We start from the raw sequence: 19,117 nt of genomic DNA, 5'->3' as shown, positions 1-19,117 counted from the left end.
AAATTTTTACCAAGAAAAGAATTTCAAGTCTCCACTTTTGTTTTTTAATTACTCTGATCATAACATCTGCTGGGACTTGAAGTCAGGCAAATTTCATACATACAGTGGCAATTTTAGGAGCAGCACCTGAATTCAACTTAAAAATTTTGTAGGGTGAGACACCAAAATACCTTGCTAAATGAGTAGTCTTTTAAATTACATTTTTATTTTGCAAGAAAATAAATTATACAACTTAAAAAATAAAATTCAAAAATTAAGCAGTACATCAAAATAGTTCAGCTGGACTGCCATACAGAAACTACCACCATTCAAAATTGTACAGCATTATTATCTTGGTAGTGGCACACATTCAAAATTGTAAATACCATACGGAGATAGTTATTACAACTCAGGAACCCGAGTTTGCTCAACACTCCAGACTACATATAGTGTATATGACAGGAAAGCTTTCATGTATTGTTTATTTCACAAATATGACCTTAAAGAATTACAAAGATAGCATCCCAGTCATTTAGATGAAAATAGAAAACAGTTTGAGATAGCAAATCTTTCTGTAAAACTATCAAATCTTTTTGCCAATTGTATTTTTAAAATTTGCACTTTACAGGACAATGGCATCCCAATGCAGATAAATGCAAGATGTGAACATTCAGAACATTTATATTAATTTTAAAAAGATGAAAATGAGAAAGTCACACTGTCATTTGGAAATGTAACTGCATTACAGTCATAACGAAAAATAAATGAGTAAAAGTAGGAGCTAGGGACACCAACTGTGGAAAGAGGAAAATGGAAGACTTCAGAATTGAAACTGAGATTATCATCAAGTTGTTGGGACAGAGAAAGATTTAACAGTATTTCTTAATTAAACCCATTATGAGCGATTTCCCCCCGCCCCTTCTATACCAGATTTCATTCCTTAGCTATTCACCGTGGCAGTGTGTGTGGCAACATGTTTTTCAGATGCAGCACCTCCTTAAGCTAGGTCTTTGGACATATATATTCTTAGCTAAAAATTGCAGCCTTAAAAGTGCATTGTTGCCATATTGCAAGTGAAGAACAGTTTTCATTTAGATCTGAACTCTACCCTCCCCAAAAGAACAGCTTACCCCAGGTATCTCCCTGTGCCCCAGGTAATACTAGTTTTAAGTGCATATTGATGAAGTGACCTGATGAAGGATGCTAAACGTGATTCTGCATCTTTAACAAATTTGCTGGTGTCTGTCTTAGATTTCATTAAAAACCCGACATCCATTTCTGGTATATATTTCAAGAAAAAATGACCACGTCATAGGCACATTACCAACTGTATTTCCATCCCAGGTTTTCAGAAATGTATAGGTAACAATCAGGTTGTATTGTATTTATTAGTTGAGGGAATGTGTAGCTCCTTAGCTTTTAGCAAGCTTTTCCTTTCTGCATACATTCCAGATTCCTAAAGAGTTTGTATCTGTCTTAAACTTCTCTCTCAAATTTAACCAATGGCTTCAAAATTAGCATTATCCCCTTGGCAGCTCTTTCCATGTGACCATTTCACACCTTGCTTCTCTGGTTAGGGTTGGAATTTTTCATGTTGAAGAGTGTGCTCAGACTGTCATGTTCTCCCCGTTATCCCAAGTAAACATTTATTACTTTAAAGTTACAAAGACTGAAAGTCTTGCAGCACAAAGTGTTTTATTAGAATTTTGTTTTCTAATGTTCAAATAGTTTCATTGGTTAACTACACAGAGCACCACTTCCTTTTGATTCTGAATTGCAACACCACAGGGCCAACATAAAAGATGAAATATTTTTAAACAGCATCTACTTTTGAGTGTCAATAGAGGCATGGAACACAAGCTATAGGATTTCAATCAATTGTAATTGGCCAGGCCTTGATTTCTCAATCTCTTGTCATGAAACCCTCACTACCAAAAACTTCTTACTCAAACAGATGTCCAAATACACTGTTCTCAGGCAGTCACACTGGCATTTACATTAGTAACAGAGCACACAGCCTGCTTAAGGGTGCCAACAGCCATTCTTGGAGAGTTGCTTTTAAACCACTCCTCCTGCATACTTTACTGTAACCATGTGAAAGTAAAACTCCTCCTCTTACTTACTGGAAGGCTTTCTTTTTTGACTAAAGTTAATTTTATCCTCTTCTCCATTTCATCATCAAAGATGAGGCCTTTAGATGTCATAGTTCAACTGGTTAATTAAAAAATAACTTCACACACTTGTAATTTATAGAAGAAATATTCATACAGAACTGAATAAAGCGCAACTTACCTTTGTCCTAAGACAGGCACTCTGCTCCTATGACTCATGGAATCGCTCCAGTACGTGCTGGGACATTTCAGAACAGCAGAGAGTAGGGCAGTGCCAAATGACTATCTCAGATGATTGAGAATGGAAGAGGTAACATTAAGAAGTTGAGATTCCTGGTGTGTGTTTGGCACTCTCTCTACATACACTGAACAAGGTATTTTTCCTTAGCGTTTTATCATTTTCATTAGAAGAGTACTTCCTACCCTACCAGATACCAAATGGAAAGCAGAGGGTTTGTTTTTCATATAAAGATGTTGACTAGTCCAATTGGATTAACCTTGCATGTATATAAAAGTTACCACTGAGGAAATAGTACAGGGATCTTCAAGTGTTATTCTCTTTCTGCGGGAGTTGTGCATAAATTACTCTTTAATGCATCCTGATATATGAAGACATACTGAAATATTTGGAATATAAATATTAAATGTACAAGGAAATACACTTAATATTTCTGTTCCTATAGTAGACCCACCCAAGAAAACTGCTTTTAGAGTCAAGTATCATTCAAGAAACTTTTACCTTGTCAAAAAGGATTGTAGCAAATCACCCATCCAAATTAAGGTAACAACATATCCACTTGTTTACAGGAAACAATTTAAAAACAATGACCTCTTGTTTAGGGAAAAATATCACCGATGACTTGGAATTACTTTTGTGTCACTTAATATGTTAATTATTAAAATCCAGTTACTAGATTGAAGCACTGCTCTAGCAAACAGGTTTTAACTGTAACAAATACGGATCAGTTGTGATGCATGTGTTTGTGTCTCTCAAATGTTATTACATGAAAAGGATCAGAGATGGACAGTACATTACTCTGTTGATCCAAAACACAAAAGTGAAAGTGCTACTTCTAGTCCTAATTGCATTAAAAAAAAAAAACAAACCAACAACCCAAAAATCAAAACCAAACAAAACAAAAAACAAACCCAAAACAAAACTAATAGCAGTTCCTCAGTGCATGAATATTTGAATATTTTTTCCTTGTGCAAGTACTGGTCATCTAAAAACCCAAACCTGTATTCTTCCTGGTGGGTGTAAATCAAATCTACTTTAAAAAGTTCACAATGGGCTCTTCATGAATGCAAGTTTCCCACAAAACAGCATGCTGTTAAAAGTGTGCAACATGAAGGGAATGCCATCATGCTAGCTGAATGAGATTGGCAAAATATAGTCCTCTGTAAGGTAAGGCAGGGATTTTAATATGTAACGAAAATCAAAACAAGTCCTTCTGCAGCACAAACTGTTGCAGCTGTCTGTCCAAGCACCCTTCCATTGATGTTCTCAGCATCCCGCAGAGTCCTCCAATTATGCCATGTATATAAAGGTGTTGATATCCGACTCATCTCTTCTGATATATTTGTGCTCTATAAGCCATTCAATTTGCTCTTTTATCATTTTCTTTTGTGGCAAGAACATGTTTTTCAATATTTCTACCAGTTCAGTCTGAAGCTGGGCATTAGTAATTTTCTTGCGCATCTTCATTATTTGGATGATAGCCTCCTAGTGGGGCACAAGAAAAAAAAATTAAATACCTGGGTGAAGTGACAAAATGAACACAGCATTAATAGGAGGCTCCTGGTAAGGAAAGACAGCAAGGAAATCTGTATTTTTCCTTAGAAATCAGAAATACACCGCATTTTTTTAGCCTGTATAGAACTGCTTTTACAAAGAAGCTGATAAAGGAAAAGAATGAAGCACTGGCAAGATGAAAGAGATGTAAGACAATTCCAGTCAAAGGAGCAGTTAAATCCTTTATCTAGAGTGTGAATTACTCACTAAAACCAAATGTTAACTCACACCCTGAGCAGAAGTTGCAATTCACTAGGTGACTCGTGATATACCTTGTTAACATTTCATTCATTTCCTAAGTACAACCAGGCATTAACCCTGCTGCTGCCAGAATGGTTACATCGTGTTACATGAGGTGGTACAACCCACAATGCGCATGGCCTGCAATCCAGCCTGACTGACAGAACAGACCTGAAACTTGAAGGCAAAATTAGACTCCATTGTATGTAATGATTCCTGATGCCTGAAAAAATTCAGGCTTTTTTAAAATTGTCAGCTCAAAAGATTTGGCATGAGTAGCTGACTATCAACCACAGAGCAGGAAGCTGCAGTTTGTACAGCTAAGATGCCCTTTTCAACTTCTCCTCTAAGGAGAAGTCATAGTACTGTACTACAGCATGATTCCACCTCCAAGATTATTCTTTTCATACAGATCAAAGAGATCTCAAGATCAGCAATGCTGTTTATTCATGGTGGTGGCCAGTGTCAGTCAACTTGGCCAATCTGCTGCTGTCACCCACCCCACACTGTATGCCTTCACCACTTGTGTAACATTTGCTTTGTCCTCTTTGAAGATGATGACCTGGTACCTCAGAACAGGAGGCTGATAGCTGTTAAGTGCATGAACACACATGCAGAATCAGGTATTCACAAGGATCTAGAGTCATACAGCAGAAGTGACTTCCAGTGGCATTTAAAGGCACCCATTTCATACATCAACATCCAATGGTGGGCAGCATGTAATGATAATACAACAAATTACAGTAACGACAATGCAACAAAAGAAATAGGGGAATTTTGTATTCCTCTGGCAGGTTACTTGCCTGGGTTCGCAATATTCTTAGCTGGACTATTCCTTCATTCTCCTCTTCCCGCATCCTCTCTGTAGTAAGTTGCAATCGACCAATCAAATTTATCTTGCCCCTTTTCTGAACTTTAGCGTTTTTTCTGAAAAAAGTTGTATTGCATGAAAGTGAGCAAAAAAAAACATACAAACCCCAACACTTTCAATCATAGAATTCCTGTTAAACTTAAACTACAGCAGCAACAAGTACCATGACAGATCAGATACTTATAGGTTATTAGCATTGCAGCAGCGAGAGAGCTGATAGATCAAAACTCAATGCCAATGTCTCTGCACAATGAAATCTAAATAATGCTAGCTGAAACCACAGAACTTCAGAAAAATATATTTCAATTTAATTACATAAATGTAGAGTTTTTGGAGGAAGGTTTTACAACAAAGTTCAGGAAATACTGATAGTTAATATTCCATCAAAGAACTGTCTGGGACAAAACCCAGCTATTGCAACAAAGAAAGGTGATGACATTCTTCAGTGGTGACCCACAAACTTTCTCTACAGCCTGTGTCTTCTGTCATGTCCTATCATCATTTCCCAAAGTTCAGAATCCTGATGACAGGAATAAGCATTATGGTCCTGGGCAACAAACTAAGCCCCAGGAAAGCAGATTCGTCACTTATCTCTTTCTCGACAGATCCAGATGTCCAGCTGCTGCTGAGAATGAGGCACAGAATCTGAGGTTCCTAGCAAGGAGCCAGTTCTCATCATAGACATTGAGAATGGAGGCAAGCATAAGCAAGTAAACCACATTGAACGTCGTATGTACCACTTAGACATTCTCTCTTTGTATTATCTTGTGCTCAAAGGATTTCAAAACACCAATAAAAGAGTACTGCAATTCTCACAGAAATAAAGACACTCCTCTCTGGGGAGAGCCACACCAAAAATCCTGGCTCTTGACAGCACACTACATCATTAAGCAGCTTCACTTCCTTTTTGTTAACTTATCATTGTTTCTGAACTTGTGTGTGTGTATGATAATCAATACAGCACTACTGCTGTGATTAGAGGCTGTCTTCCATGAAATTTTATGGACTTACTGCTAACTGGAACATAGCAAAGCCTCTAATTTTGCACTTCATCCCTAAGTGTGTAAGAAATTTAATTTCACAAAAATTAGAATTATAGAAACATTTGTTTGAAGGGGCTGCTGGAGGTGATCAATCAACTACTTGAAGCAAAACTATTGCCAAAATAAGTGAGTGCAGGGCAGCAAAGCATGTGTCTAGGTTCAAGAGCAAAGGTTAAGTTAAAGTGAATTCCTTTAGTTATAAAACAGTACATTGTTATTTTACTTTTCAAACATCATCTTACATTAAACTGAACTCCTGGTTCACCGAGAAGAGGGTTCCTTCTGTAAAGTCTTTGGGTGAATTGACTTGAGGTTCATATAATAAAACCTGACGTTTCAGCTTTGGAAATGCTACAAGAGACTACAGAGAAAAGGGAAGGGGGAGAAAGAATGAAAATAAAACACCAGACTTTCTAAATGGAAACAACTACTTTCTATAACCATAATTCACTACAATACTGACTGTAGTGAGGGAACCACATAGCCTTGTTTGGAACTAGTAATATCAGAGCGGGGACATGGTTTACCAAATCTCCTTCTGAAATGGGTTAGTATAAGCAAAATCATACAAAGTAGTAAAACACACAAACTCATGGCTACAGAAGTGGTGTCAAGTCTGACTTACGTGATTTCTCTCTTTATTCATGAGCTAAATAATTAGTAGTATGCTAAAGCAAACACTGAAGTTATTTCTAAGGAACATTTACCAGGTGTCACTAATTTCCTAGAGTTAGACCAAACCTACTTGACAATACACAATTGTAACTTTCTGCTTTAGACAGCATATGGTCAAAAAATTCTTGCAGTTTCCCAAAGTTTGTGAAGTAACACTGGGTAGAGAGAACATGTCAATGTAAAGGCTGTGTGTGTCCAGCAGCAGTGCAAGGAGCCAGCACTACAAGTGATTAATTACCAAGAAAGGCGTTCACATTTTAAAGTGTTATCAGGCAGTGCTTTAAAAATACTAATCCAGTATTTCAGAGTACAAAAATCAAGAAGCAATCTGTTTCAAGAGAAAGGGATATACCCATAAAGTCCTCCTAAGTTCTGCATCAGGGAGCTCAGTTGCCAGTTTAAGATTTTCAAAGCTGATCTTCTCTCTGGGTCTTTGGTTCCACGCAAACAGCACAGCCAGCTGAAATGTTGTAACCTCCAAGTCATACTGGCCAACCTCGTTCTTAAATGTTATCTGTGAAGAGGATGAACATTTTACTTATAAGCCTGTCTGAATCACAAGCTTTCTTACTGTCATAAATACACAGAGAGTGCAGTCATTAAGACTGATACAATGAAAACTACACACTTACAATTCCATTTGACATGAGGTGGTGCCAGTGGAGTTTTCTACCACTGTGATTCTTTTTATAAAATTCTTCGACCTCTGGGATGAGATCTTCTAATTCCGTGGGCAGCGAGACAAACACCTTTTCAGAACTTCGGGACCAGGCACCAGCATTTAAAATTTTAATATTCACAGAGTCAGCTGTAAGATGATATTGGATGATATGAATCTCCAGGAATAACAGATAGATATACCAAAATGTTTTGGGTTTTTTTCCTACTCTCAACACAATTATGAAGGATTGAATTTTCAGAAAGTTGCAGGGTGTCTACCCACTGAAACATTAAGGCACTCTATGCACCACTGGCTTTCTGCCAGCAGCACTGATCAAAACCTGTTTTTATCTCTTGCTGCTGCAGAGCTCCTTAAACACTGGTGCACCTTTACAGCTGATGCTTATAAGCACTATCAAGGGTTTTCAGCATGGCAGGTCCAATGCTTGATGTTCCTCAGCCTCTCTCATCAGTGAAACAATCTCAGAATGTGAGTTATGCTCTCCATAGCATGCATCCAGCTCTCCTGCTGGCAGATGAAGGAGGAGCACAGCATAGAGCACTAGAAGAATGATGAGGGCATAAAAGGAGGTAGTTCAGGCATTCACCTGGCTGATGCCAATTCAAGCCCCTGCTTGCAATTTGTCTACAAGCGAAGGGAATCTTTATCTATGAGGCTGCTGACAAAAAAACCCAAAACAACTCACAGAGTGATACAGCTCTAGTATCAACTGCAGGAGAACGCAGGGTCTACAGACAATTCCAATCTAGGGGCAACAGAGCCATGGAGACTGTGTTCAACCCGCAGTTGACATTATTTTTAACCTAAGATTTAACTGAGCTATTTTTCACTAAGAGAAATAAAAAGTAGCAAATAATTTGAAAACAATACCTGGTAAAGCAAGCTTATTATTTTTGTGCATTTCTTTGAAGGCCTGGTTCAAGTCTTCAGAGACTTTGATATCCTGGAACATTCTAGCCAGCTTGTTTACATAGTCTGCTGGCATTCCCACTTCCTACATAAACAGAACAGTAAATATGACACAGAAAACTATGAACAAAAATTTTATGTTTAAAATAATAAGCTCGAATAAATAAAAAGCATAAAGAAGTACACTGGTATCATCACTTTACAGTAATAGTGAATCTGCAATACAATATAAAGGGTTTTTTGCATAAATCATAAGTAGTTATCCCTTAAGGGCATATGGTGATTCTTTTAAAGAAATTCAAGTGCTGAAGAACATATGCATGCATTAAAGAATCCATGACTTCTGAAATTTGAAGGAATGTTTCAGGCATGCAAATAAAATTCAAAATTAGAATGCATCTCAAATTATTTACATAATTAAATAAGTACACTGCATTTTGCTTATATGGAATATATGAAACCTTTAGATAATTGTATGTGAAATACTTTAAAATCTGTCACTGGCACGACTAAAGAAGAGCCAAAGAGTTTTACTTCCACGAAGTACTGTGATAGAAGGGAAGTATTAAGATGCCCTGAGGGGCCTGCTATTAAAGATAAAACTCACCTAAGCAAGAAAGATATTTAAGTTCAAGAGTGGAATATTAACTAATCACAAGCATGAGACACAACCAAAGAGAGATGTGATGCTACTTACTCTGAGCCATTCCACCATATTCTCCTCAATTTCACTATCAGCTGATATATCTAATATCAGACGTCTCGTTAAGTGAGCTTTGTGATATCGCATGAAAACGTCTTTATTCTGTACATATTTAAGTACCAAAAGCTGTCAAAAACAGAGTTAAATATATTTATTTGCATTGTCAGCCAGACAAGTCTGAATGCTGATCTAATGGCGCTGCAGACTATGACTAGAGAAAGGCTACTTGACATTGCCTTAAGAGTAACTGTGTTAGCACTATCATAGGCATCAGCAATGAATGTTTCATAATATCACACCTTCAATTTCTTAATTTTTCAAACATCAAGAAATTATCTTAGATCAAAGAAGACATTGACACTGGTATGTGAAAATCCCCTGTATTATCTTCTAGACAAATATCAGTTATTGTAATATGTTACAGTCTCAGATAGGTGTTAATTTAATATACCAATTTTGTGAACCAACACAGAAGACATGAAACACCAAATGATTTACAATATTCAAACACACACACACACTTTATAACAAAATAAACTCTTTTCTCTACTATCACACCCCACACAACTGCTTTTGAAGATCAAGGCCTCAAACCACATAAGGAAATAAATTAAACCAAATAAATTCCTTCTTCAGAATAATTGTGAAATAAAAAGCAAAAACATACCACTTCTTTAAGCTTTGCTTCAATTTCTTCAGAGGTTAGTTTTTTGCTTAGTGGTGTTTTTCTTAGCAACATGTCACAGTAATTAGCAAGAAGCTCAGGGCATTTGGATTCAGGCTGTGTTTTCAATCCAACACTAGATAAAAGAAGAACAGTATTTCTTCAAACCATACAGCATCCTGCTATTCTGGAGTAGTCACATTGTTAACAAGACAGACTGCTCTCTCCTGATCCCCTTGGCAAGGATCCTGGTGGTGAATTTATATCCTCGTTAAACTAATGAAAAATCAGGGATAACACCCTTTCTTCTTGAAAGAATAAATACTGCCAAACTTTTTGGCAGTTTCAGCTTCAGAAAGCTTCTATAGATTATTTTAATTAATTACAATTTTAGAACTGTAAAAATGAAGTATACAGGTGAAACTACAGTGTGAAACAACAAAATATTGTATGGAAAGAAATATTCCAGTAAAGAATTAACAAATGCTACAGTGAAATGTTTCACTCATCTCCTCAGTATGCTGTAATGAGTTCTCAAGAGCAGCCTCCTGCACCACACTTCACAGACTGCACAGACTCAACCCATCTAACACTTAGTAACAGGATAAAGTTATTTCATCACAGCTATAAAGGATGGACTAACAGCTAGGAGATTAAATGCAGACTAAAGTTGAACAAGATGCCACAGAAGACAGATTGTGGTTCTTCAAAATTCATCAAGCACAGGTCATGCTCCAAACCTGTGTCTAGACTGGTGAATAAAACCAAATGGCAAGGACCAATCCCTATTCCTAGAGTCAGATGGCACCAACCTGACTGCTACTTAAGGGCCCACAGCAAGTTCAAGAATCCATTTTTCTTGCTCATTATTTCAGCCTCTCATCAATTAGTATAGACACAGCTAACACTCTTCAGACAACTTGCCCTTCTTTCAAATTCATGAAGCAGCTTGCAGGCTAATGTCTTCTGCCCTCCTAAAGACCATTTGAAGTACAAGCAGATCACAAGTCTTTTCGCTGTTACAGAAAACTAAGGAAGATGAAGTTTCATTTTGCTCAAACCAGGCTGCATATCTAGACAACTTCAAAGTGCTTAGGAAGAAGAATGCTGAACAGAAGATCATCACAATTACAGTGGTTTCTAAGAAACCACAGGCTGGGTTCACTTTAGGAGTGAAACAGTTTGAACCAGGTATCAATTGGGATGGTCTGAGAGGAAAGGAAACTATTAGAAGATACCTAAGAAACTCCTCTACCTTACCTACATCTATGCAAAGTATACAAAGCAGGGATCTAGTCTTTTGTGACAGCATTCCTCCAATAAATACAAGGAGAAAGACTAATCTCTATTCTGGCTTGCCATTATCCAAAACCAAACCCAAAATATGAACCAAGACGTTGGACAGATATTTATAACCATCCACCCCTAACTAAAAGCAACTGGAAAGGGAAGCTGGCAGCCCAGCTACAAAAGCTTTGTTTCCATAGTAAATCAGACGACAAACTATATATAAGCCATCCCAAGCACCTAAATAAACACAAGTTCCTACTCAAGTGGCACATCACACGGTAAATATTAACAATCAATAACTGACTGCTACCTTCTCTTGGCTGAGTTAGCAGAGCAGGCTCTGTAAGCATGGTCCTTCTTCTTGAGTCACGCAGGTCTGCCTAATCTACTGGAAGTTGTTTAAACTAACCTGGTTAATCCTGCACTGAAACAAAAATGCAACAGCTGGACAGGTCACACTCACAACTGGCACAAGAGGAGGTGGAAAACAGCTTGTGGATGGATACACCTTAATCAGCCACAGTTATTCCCAAGATTACTGCCTCATTTTTCCCCAGGACCTTTGCTGAAGTTGTGGCAGAGTTATAGAGCTGAGGCTTTTGAAATTAATAATCCAGGAAACCATTATGAACTTCAGCTAACAAACTGACTCATAGTGTAAAAGAACAGATCCCCAAATACTACAAATAAATTTAAGTTGAACCAGGCTGCTATTCACTGATCCGCTTCCACACAGAGAGAGTCTTACCAGAGGTCAATAAGCAATCTGAAATTCTATAATGCAAATAACACAAAGCCCTTTTAAAAACAGCATTACTTTTTGAAGAGACATTTTAAAAACCTTGATTCACATAAAGTTTACGGCTTACCCCTTTTGCTTCAATGGCAATTCAAGTTTAAATATTGTAGCATCATTCACAACTGCTTTGTATGCCTGAAAAATAATTAGATTATTGGTGCTTCACTCCATTTCTGATATGAATTGCAAAAGTTTTCTCTCTTTTTACACTACTGTAACATGGAATTAATTCAAATTTTTTTATTAGCCCAAAGTTTGCAGATTCTATTTTCAGTTTGAGAGTTCAAATTCTATGACTCAATTTCCCAATAAACTGCGAATGTTTATTGGGATGTTTTCCTCTTTTCCACTAACATACTAGTTTCCTTTAAACAACAACTTAGCAAGGGATTACATGGAGCATGTTGCACATCTGAAGTCATGACACAAATACAAAGTAAATTCCAAACGCAAATTATTGCTGAATTGGACATCACAGTTCTCAATACAAAGATCATCTTCTGATGTGCTCTACACCATTACAAAGCTGAAGATATGCAACTTTATGCAGCTGTAACAGAAATTGAAAGCTCCTAAGTTGGTAGTAAGTTTCATCAATATTTTAGTTTGCACATTTAATAGAGCTTCTAAATTTAACAGTGAATGCACACAAGCGTTTTGGAGACATCATAACATAAATTGCAACAAGTCTTATAGTGAACAAAAGACCAGCAGAAACACATACCTTATCTCTGGCAGTAAGAAATCTTGGATCATCTTGAAAAGCTTCTTTAACCAACTTGCTAAACCGATTAAATAGCGTGAGCAATTGCTCTACATACTTCTCAGAATCCTAAAGAGGCACAAATCAAATAAAAAACCAAGGCTCCACAGAATTCAGGGTGAGCATACATGTGATTTCCTAATCTGTAAAAATACTGTACCCTAAAAAACCTGCATACTGTGAATTTGTATTTTATCTTCAGTCTTTGGATTGAAGAGCTCTACAGCATGTAGGCTTAAAGACAGACTTTCAGGATAGTATTTCAAATATAGGAAAAAAAATTTTTAAACCCTAACTTTCTAATACTATACAGTAATGTTTTATTTTAAAGGACATTTTCAAGGATCAATAAAAGACAAATGCCACATTCTAACTGCTGCAGCCATCTAGGTCTCCTACACCCTATGGAAAAAAAGATGATAAAAAGCTGAAAAAGTACAGTGGAAAAAAAAACCCTATGATTTCCACACTGAACAACCACTCTTAGATTGAAAGCAAATGTCAAATTTCATCAAGAAGTTATAATTCTGGGAAAACTGATTAGGCTTTTAAAATTAAGATTCTAGCATAATTGTGTTGTATAAACAACCCATGCACTTAATTTATAACTTTTCTGCAAATTAGATTCACTTTCTAAAGCCACAACTGAAAACAAAAAATAAAAAGTTATCCTAAAGACATTTAAAACTTTCAGTGGACCAAAATTGGACCTCTAAACACAAATCTTAAAAATTATTTCCATTCATGTATTTGTCCCAAAAATAGAGAATATTTAACTTCTGGAAAGTTGTTTTCCTGTTGTTATTTTACTAAAATCCAATACACTTACAGTAGTAATAGTTTCAGCAGCTGCTACCATGTCTGCAAGTCCAGCACTAACAATATGTTCTTCCAAATCCTTCAGCATAGGCTCTATGCCATTTGGAACTTTATCCATCAGTGAAAACATTAAATGCAACTCTGAAAGATACAAATACCAATGAAGCCACCAGTCAAAGACATCTATAAAACCCAAATATACTGTATTTCTCCTAGACATGTCTCAAGTGGAACATTAAATACATGAAGAATGAATAATCCAATTCATCTCTTAAAAGGAAAGATGTCTTGAGTACTGTTCTAATTCTGGTCCCACAAGAAGATTCTTTTGAAGGCAAAAAAAGGTATGTTTATTGCAATGTAATACTTGCTTATGCATATAGTATCTTATATAGTATGCTAATGCATACAGTATCACAAGCTTGAATAAGGCCCCCTAAAACCAATGCCAATTTGGATTAAGTCCAGGTTCTAACACATTGCCTTTAAATCCCTGGCAAGAATGTCTCTAATTTGGAAGCCTACAGAAGTTTATGCAAGAAACTGTATGGATTCAAGACATTTTTATATTTTAAACTAAAGCCAAACACACCTGTCTTTGTGTATGTTTCAATACCACTTACAATGCTTTGTTTTATAAAAGCTTGCAAAGTTCTGAAGTAACCAAAACTGACTAATGCAAACACTGAACTCTTCTTCTCAAAGAGTTTATTTAGTTTTTTGGAAAGTTACCAGTACAAAAACTTCAAAATGTGATGCTTTATTTGTCTACTTTTTTGTGAAGATATTTCAGTACTGCTTAAAAAAATAAAGAGGATATTGAAACATCAATAATCATCTTGACAGAGCTGTCCACAAAGAACACTGGGATTATTAAGGTCACCAGGTTGTAGTAAAGAGACCACAGAGAATTGAACCCAGCTTGGCAAAGGACTTTGCTTCATGAAGTAGAACAAATGGACACTTTTTTTTTTTTTTGTCAGAAAACAAAATTTATAGATTCACTTAGTTCCTTAATGTTATGTCTACTGTGAAAGTGGAAAAGTCAGAGGCCCTGCCTTTGCTTCCTTTTCTGCATTACTTTTGTCAGCAACAAACATCAAGATCCCATCACCAGTGAGGATGAAATATGCTACTATTATCTGCACCACAACAGCTGCTGCAGAAGCAAATAGAAAAGCATAGAGAAGAAAAGAAATCCTTTTAGAACACAACAAAGCAAATTAGAGAATGGAAACTACAAACAACATTGAATAAGAACTTGCAGTGGTACTACAACTCATAATGGGGTGAATTCCAGGAACCAGAAAAAATGTAGTTGGAGGCATTCTCAGTGCAATTTAGATCTGCTATAACAAATGGCACTGTTTTACATACAAAAAGTCCAAAAAGCTCAACTTTTACTGGATCTTTTAATCTAGGCTTTTAAAAAGAGTGAGAGGGAGGAAAAGATGGCAGAAAAAGAGAAACAAAAATATATGTTAAAGGGCTCTACATCTGTTTCTGTACAGTAGTGATGCCATAAATATTAAAAAAATCAGTGGTTTCTCTTAAGAATCAGTAGCAGACTCCAGCATCTCTAAGACTGCAGAATCCAAAAACCTATAAATTCTTCAAAGACAGATTTCAAAGTAACAAAACAAAAAGGAGTATTTTACTGGAACTTCTCTTAGAATATATTATGACACTGAAGAGTAAAGAAATCAATGCAGTAGCTGTAGGGGCACTTTAGGTCTGCTTTCATTCTGTATTCATGAAAGCCAAGCATACTTTTCATTTCTGTTGCACTTCAGGAATAAAATTTAGGCCTCACTTCCCCAGTACTATAGGCAAACAAAACCACAGAAAGTCAGTTCTGAAGTGTTTGCAAGCTATGACATTTTTGATAGAGTTTAGTTGAAAAATATTATTCCTAACATAATAAGAGTATGTGCACAGCTCATAACCAAAAATCCCCACCAAAACAGCCCTTTTTTGTCAGTGCTGTTTAAGAAAGAAAACATCACTGAACTCTTTGGGGCAGATAATATCAGCAAGTCAGATGAGTAAGCAAAGCAAAGTAGAGCAGAGGACACTATCAGATGTATCCATTCCTATGCATAGCTCCAGTCTTTAATTATGTTTTAGCCATCTGCACCTGCACCCTTCATTGAAGCATTTGAAGCAGTTCTTACAGACTGAGCAGAAGTGCCCTGCAAGCACAGGACAGACACAGCCACAAGAGAGGGCTCTGGGAATAGCTCAACAGGTTTCTAAAGAAAGGTCCTTGGGCAGATGAACCCTTCTGAAGCTCTGTGTTTACATAAGCCTCCTGCATTCCCCCAAAGGCTGTAACATATACTCATAAGAAGTTTCACTGCTTTCTACATTTAGCTCTGGGCAATTGCCAGAAATCATGCTGCTAGATGAACAGATCAGTATGACATAGTTTTGAGGTCAAATATTTTCTTAAATGCTGGCTTTAGAAGTATTTTCTGTAATGTTCTAAGTCATAAAACAGTTTTCTTATTTCAATAGAAATGAAAACCTCTGAAGACATTAGTAAATATTCCCTGGCTGCAGGATACCAAGACCTCAAACAAAAATTAACCTGTGATTTCAGTTTGGTTTCTTTTTTTCATTTTTCCTACCTGAATTACAACATTTTAATGACATATTTAGTTTGTTTTATCATAGTAACTTCTCAAATTCTGGCAGCAGAGTTAAAAAAATCTTCTGGAAACTTTCAAGAGGCATGCAGAGCTAACTTTCAATACTCACACTGATATATTTGCCATAAACCCCCATGAACAGCTTGCAAAGATTTTGTTCATTTGACCTACAGGTCCTGCATCAATAATCAGAATAAGAAAATTTTCTCTCTGCCTTTTAGAAAAAAAATCTTTTATAAAGAGATGTTTCACTTTTTTCCCAGGTGTAAAGAGGTAATGGGGTGAAATAAAGAGGAAATGCTTGTATCTGAGTACTCAAAGACAAAGTGAAGACATATGGAGCATTTACCAGAGTTGATCAATATAATGCCAGTAAGTGTAGGAAAAGATAGAGAAAAAAGAGCACAAAATATTTTCTTTGAAACAAGATTAGAGCTATTCACTCATTCAAATTAAAGTATTGTGTACATCAATTTCAAAAGTGATAGGAAAAAATATGAATCAATGATGGTAATTTTTTGAGGGATTGTTCATGTGCAATAATATTTTTATATGAAGAACTACCACCATCTATTAAAAACAGTAATTTGATCTATCTACACACAAATCTATTTTTATGCAGTTCATGCAGGGTTCACCCTGCACTGCTCTTGAAGCTCCACTTACTTTCTGTTTCATTTCGTTTGATCATGCCTTGGCATTCAGCTAAAATAGTCTCTTTAAAAGATGTCACCAGGGCATTGACGCAGCACTCCATGAGCTGAAATACATTAAACACAGGATTAGCTCAAGCAGCCACCTGAACTGAAGTCTGATGTGTCTCCAGTTTGCCATGACACAAAAACCAACCTGTTCTCAACAACTAGCTCTACAAAACAATGAACTCATTCACTGATTCATAAAACTATGTGCAGTTTGAATAGAGTCTATACAGGAACCATATTTCTTCAAAATGTTTATGTTAGTAAACGTGGCAAAGTCTCCTCCAAACCATTAAGGAGCTTAGTATTTCTGTCGACTCTTTTCTCTCAAGGGAGCCACCACTTTTGGAACAGTAACTACCCTACTTCATTTCCAAGTATACATCCAAGAGCTAAGAATAGTTCTCATTCCAGCATACCCTATTTGGACCAGGCTGGATGGCTTGAACAAGGCATTAGATCTAGAACAGAAACCGCCTGTACATGTCAGGACCATCTCTCCTTTGTCAGCCTCTTTATATGGGCTACAATTGATACCTGTGCAAAATGAATGACTCACAGCTTAACAAAAGGTGTAAAGCACATTTTGATCCACTTCAAAAAATGATCAGATTTAAAAGGTATTTATTTAAAATAACCTGTTTCCTGAACTAATTTCAACACAGACAATTATGACATATTCATTGCAGTCTTCCTCTAGAATCTGAACTGTGTAAAAAACTGCTGAAGAGGGAAGAAGGGGAAAGAAAAAAAGAAAACCCATCTTTTATATTAAATGGCCATATTTCAGCCTAAGAGGAAATATATTACAGCTTTAATGAAATTTCTATTGCTCCTTTTGATTGCAATGAACAATAACTCTTTCAGGTGTTCTAAATGAGCACAGAGAAACCGTTAGCCAAACAGATTTGACAGTTCATTTTCAAACATGATTCTCATCCACTGTTAACCATAGGGAAAAATCCACCATACCTAACTCAAAAGGAAAGAACAAAAGCCAATCTGAACAAAAACCTGCCTTTCAGTTTTAACTTTTGATCTACATGTACTATTTAAACATTTGCAGAAATTGTAGATTACCAGATTGGAAAGTAACACATGTTTTTACAACAAATAATTTAGGATTTGTGAACACAAAATAAACAGTTCCAATTTAGTGCTATCAAATACTACTGCAACACAAAACTAAAGACTACAACACCATATAACTAGGAAATACACAATTTTTCTACACATTATACTCACTGCTTCTACAGAGTTACATTCACGTCTTGTTTCTAAATATCGTAGTGCTCTTTTCTCTTCTTCTTTTAGTTTAGCATCTGCCTGTGCAAAAGTAGAACAGCAATCATTTTAAGTACTAACACATTCAGTACAAAGTTACAACAGAATTTTTACTTACATATTTCATATAATTCTGTACACCGTTTTGTTGTAAATAAGAAGGAGCCTGTGTTCTATAAAATCTCTCTGTAGAATCCAAATATGCCTTTTCAAAGTTATCCCGATATATCTGAAGTTTATCTTCAGGATTAGAACAAAGGTTAACTGCAAAGAGAAAGTCCAAACTTACTCTCAAGTCTTGGAAATTTATGTGGCTAATAATAAGCAAATTTCAATGAGAGAGTGAGACTTGTATTAAAAGGTTGCATTGAACAACCTGAAAGATCTGATAAATGGCCTCTGATCACAAAGGTAACCCAATTTGGCCAATCTTTGCTCCCAGAAACATTCAGATCCACTATGGCAAACTGGAAAAAAGTTTCATACTTAGTTCCAGCACTTCAGTCATTCAAACTTGGTAACCATAAATACACATACAACTGCAAAATTGTAAGGAAGGAATAGAAAAGCTCAGAATAGTGCCTAATAAAGTGAAAAGTTCTCCACCTGACTGAGCAAAAAGCTTCTCTTAGATACTGTTCCTGAAATCACAATGTCTCCATTTTAGACTTTTTTCCCTGTTTTACAAGAATGGAGACAGTAAGCTTATTGCAGTGCTTTGCACTATTTGAAAGAGAGTTTCAACTGTTACAGAGAAATGAATAGTCATTAAATGGAATATGCTTTAAAAAAAAGTTAGAATTTGACTTCTATAAAAAGCTGTCTTAAAGAATATTAGCCACAAGTTTAGTTCAACAGGCTGGAAAGCTTTCAGAAGTAGCAGGCAATGGTGAAATATCACAGAAGTTTCAGATACACAGATCTGTTCTGCAACAAAGAGAGACTCAAACTCTTAAATGTAGCCTGTTTAGCATTTCTTCTTCAAACTGTCTGAAGAATCAGAAACAATATATAAAGGAGTACAGACACTGCTGTTGTACAGTTATATGTGCAACCCCAAAAAGTCAAAAACTACTCTTCTCTTAGAAAACATCGATTTTGCAGTAACTGATACACAGGCAAATTATTTAGAAGCTAAAGA

At 36.2% G+C, this 19,117-nt stretch overlaps 1 protein-coding gene across 1 annotated transcript in view; it reads right to left on the bottom strand.

Annotated features, from left to right (window-relative positions):
- Positions 1–183: 183 nt before the first annotated feature.
- CUL5 (cullin 5) overlaps positions 184–19,117 on the bottom strand; it is a 31,647-nt gene continuing 12,713 nt past the window's right edge. The window contains exons 6-19 of the mRNA XM_059493283.1: positions 18,095–18,240; positions 17,938–18,018; positions 16,658–16,751; positions 13,351–13,481; positions 12,483–12,590; positions 11,829–11,893; positions 9,673–9,805; positions 9,000–9,131; positions 8,264–8,387; positions 7,344–7,519; positions 7,064–7,225; positions 6,279–6,397; positions 4,926–5,049; positions 184–3,813 (exon numbers count right to left, since the gene is read on the bottom strand). Of these exons, the coding sequence (XP_059349266.1) occupies positions 3,619–3,813; positions 4,926–5,049; positions 6,279–6,397; positions 7,064–7,225; positions 7,344–7,519; positions 8,264–8,387; positions 9,000–9,131; positions 9,673–9,805; positions 11,829–11,893; positions 12,483–12,590; positions 13,351–13,481; positions 16,658–16,751; positions 17,938–18,018; positions 18,095–18,240 (1,790 nt within the window). The 3' untranslated portion in view covers positions 184–3,618. The remainder of the gene's footprint in view (positions 3,814–4,925; positions 5,050–6,278; positions 6,398–7,063; positions 7,226–7,343; positions 7,520–8,263; positions 8,388–8,999; positions 9,132–9,672; positions 9,806–11,828; positions 11,894–12,482; positions 12,591–13,350; positions 13,482–16,657; positions 16,752–17,937; positions 18,019–18,094; positions 18,241–19,117) is intronic.

Source organism: Ammospiza nelsoni, chromosome 2, assembly GCF_027579445.1.
Source record: "Ammospiza nelsoni isolate bAmmNel1 chromosome 2, bAmmNel1.pri, whole genome shotgun sequence".
Taxonomy (NCBI): domain Eukaryota; kingdom Metazoa; phylum Chordata; class Aves; order Passeriformes; family Passerellidae; genus Ammospiza; species Ammospiza nelsoni.
The sequence above is the reverse complement of the archived record's forward strand: the minus strand, read 5'-3'. Positions and strand labels throughout refer to the sequence as shown.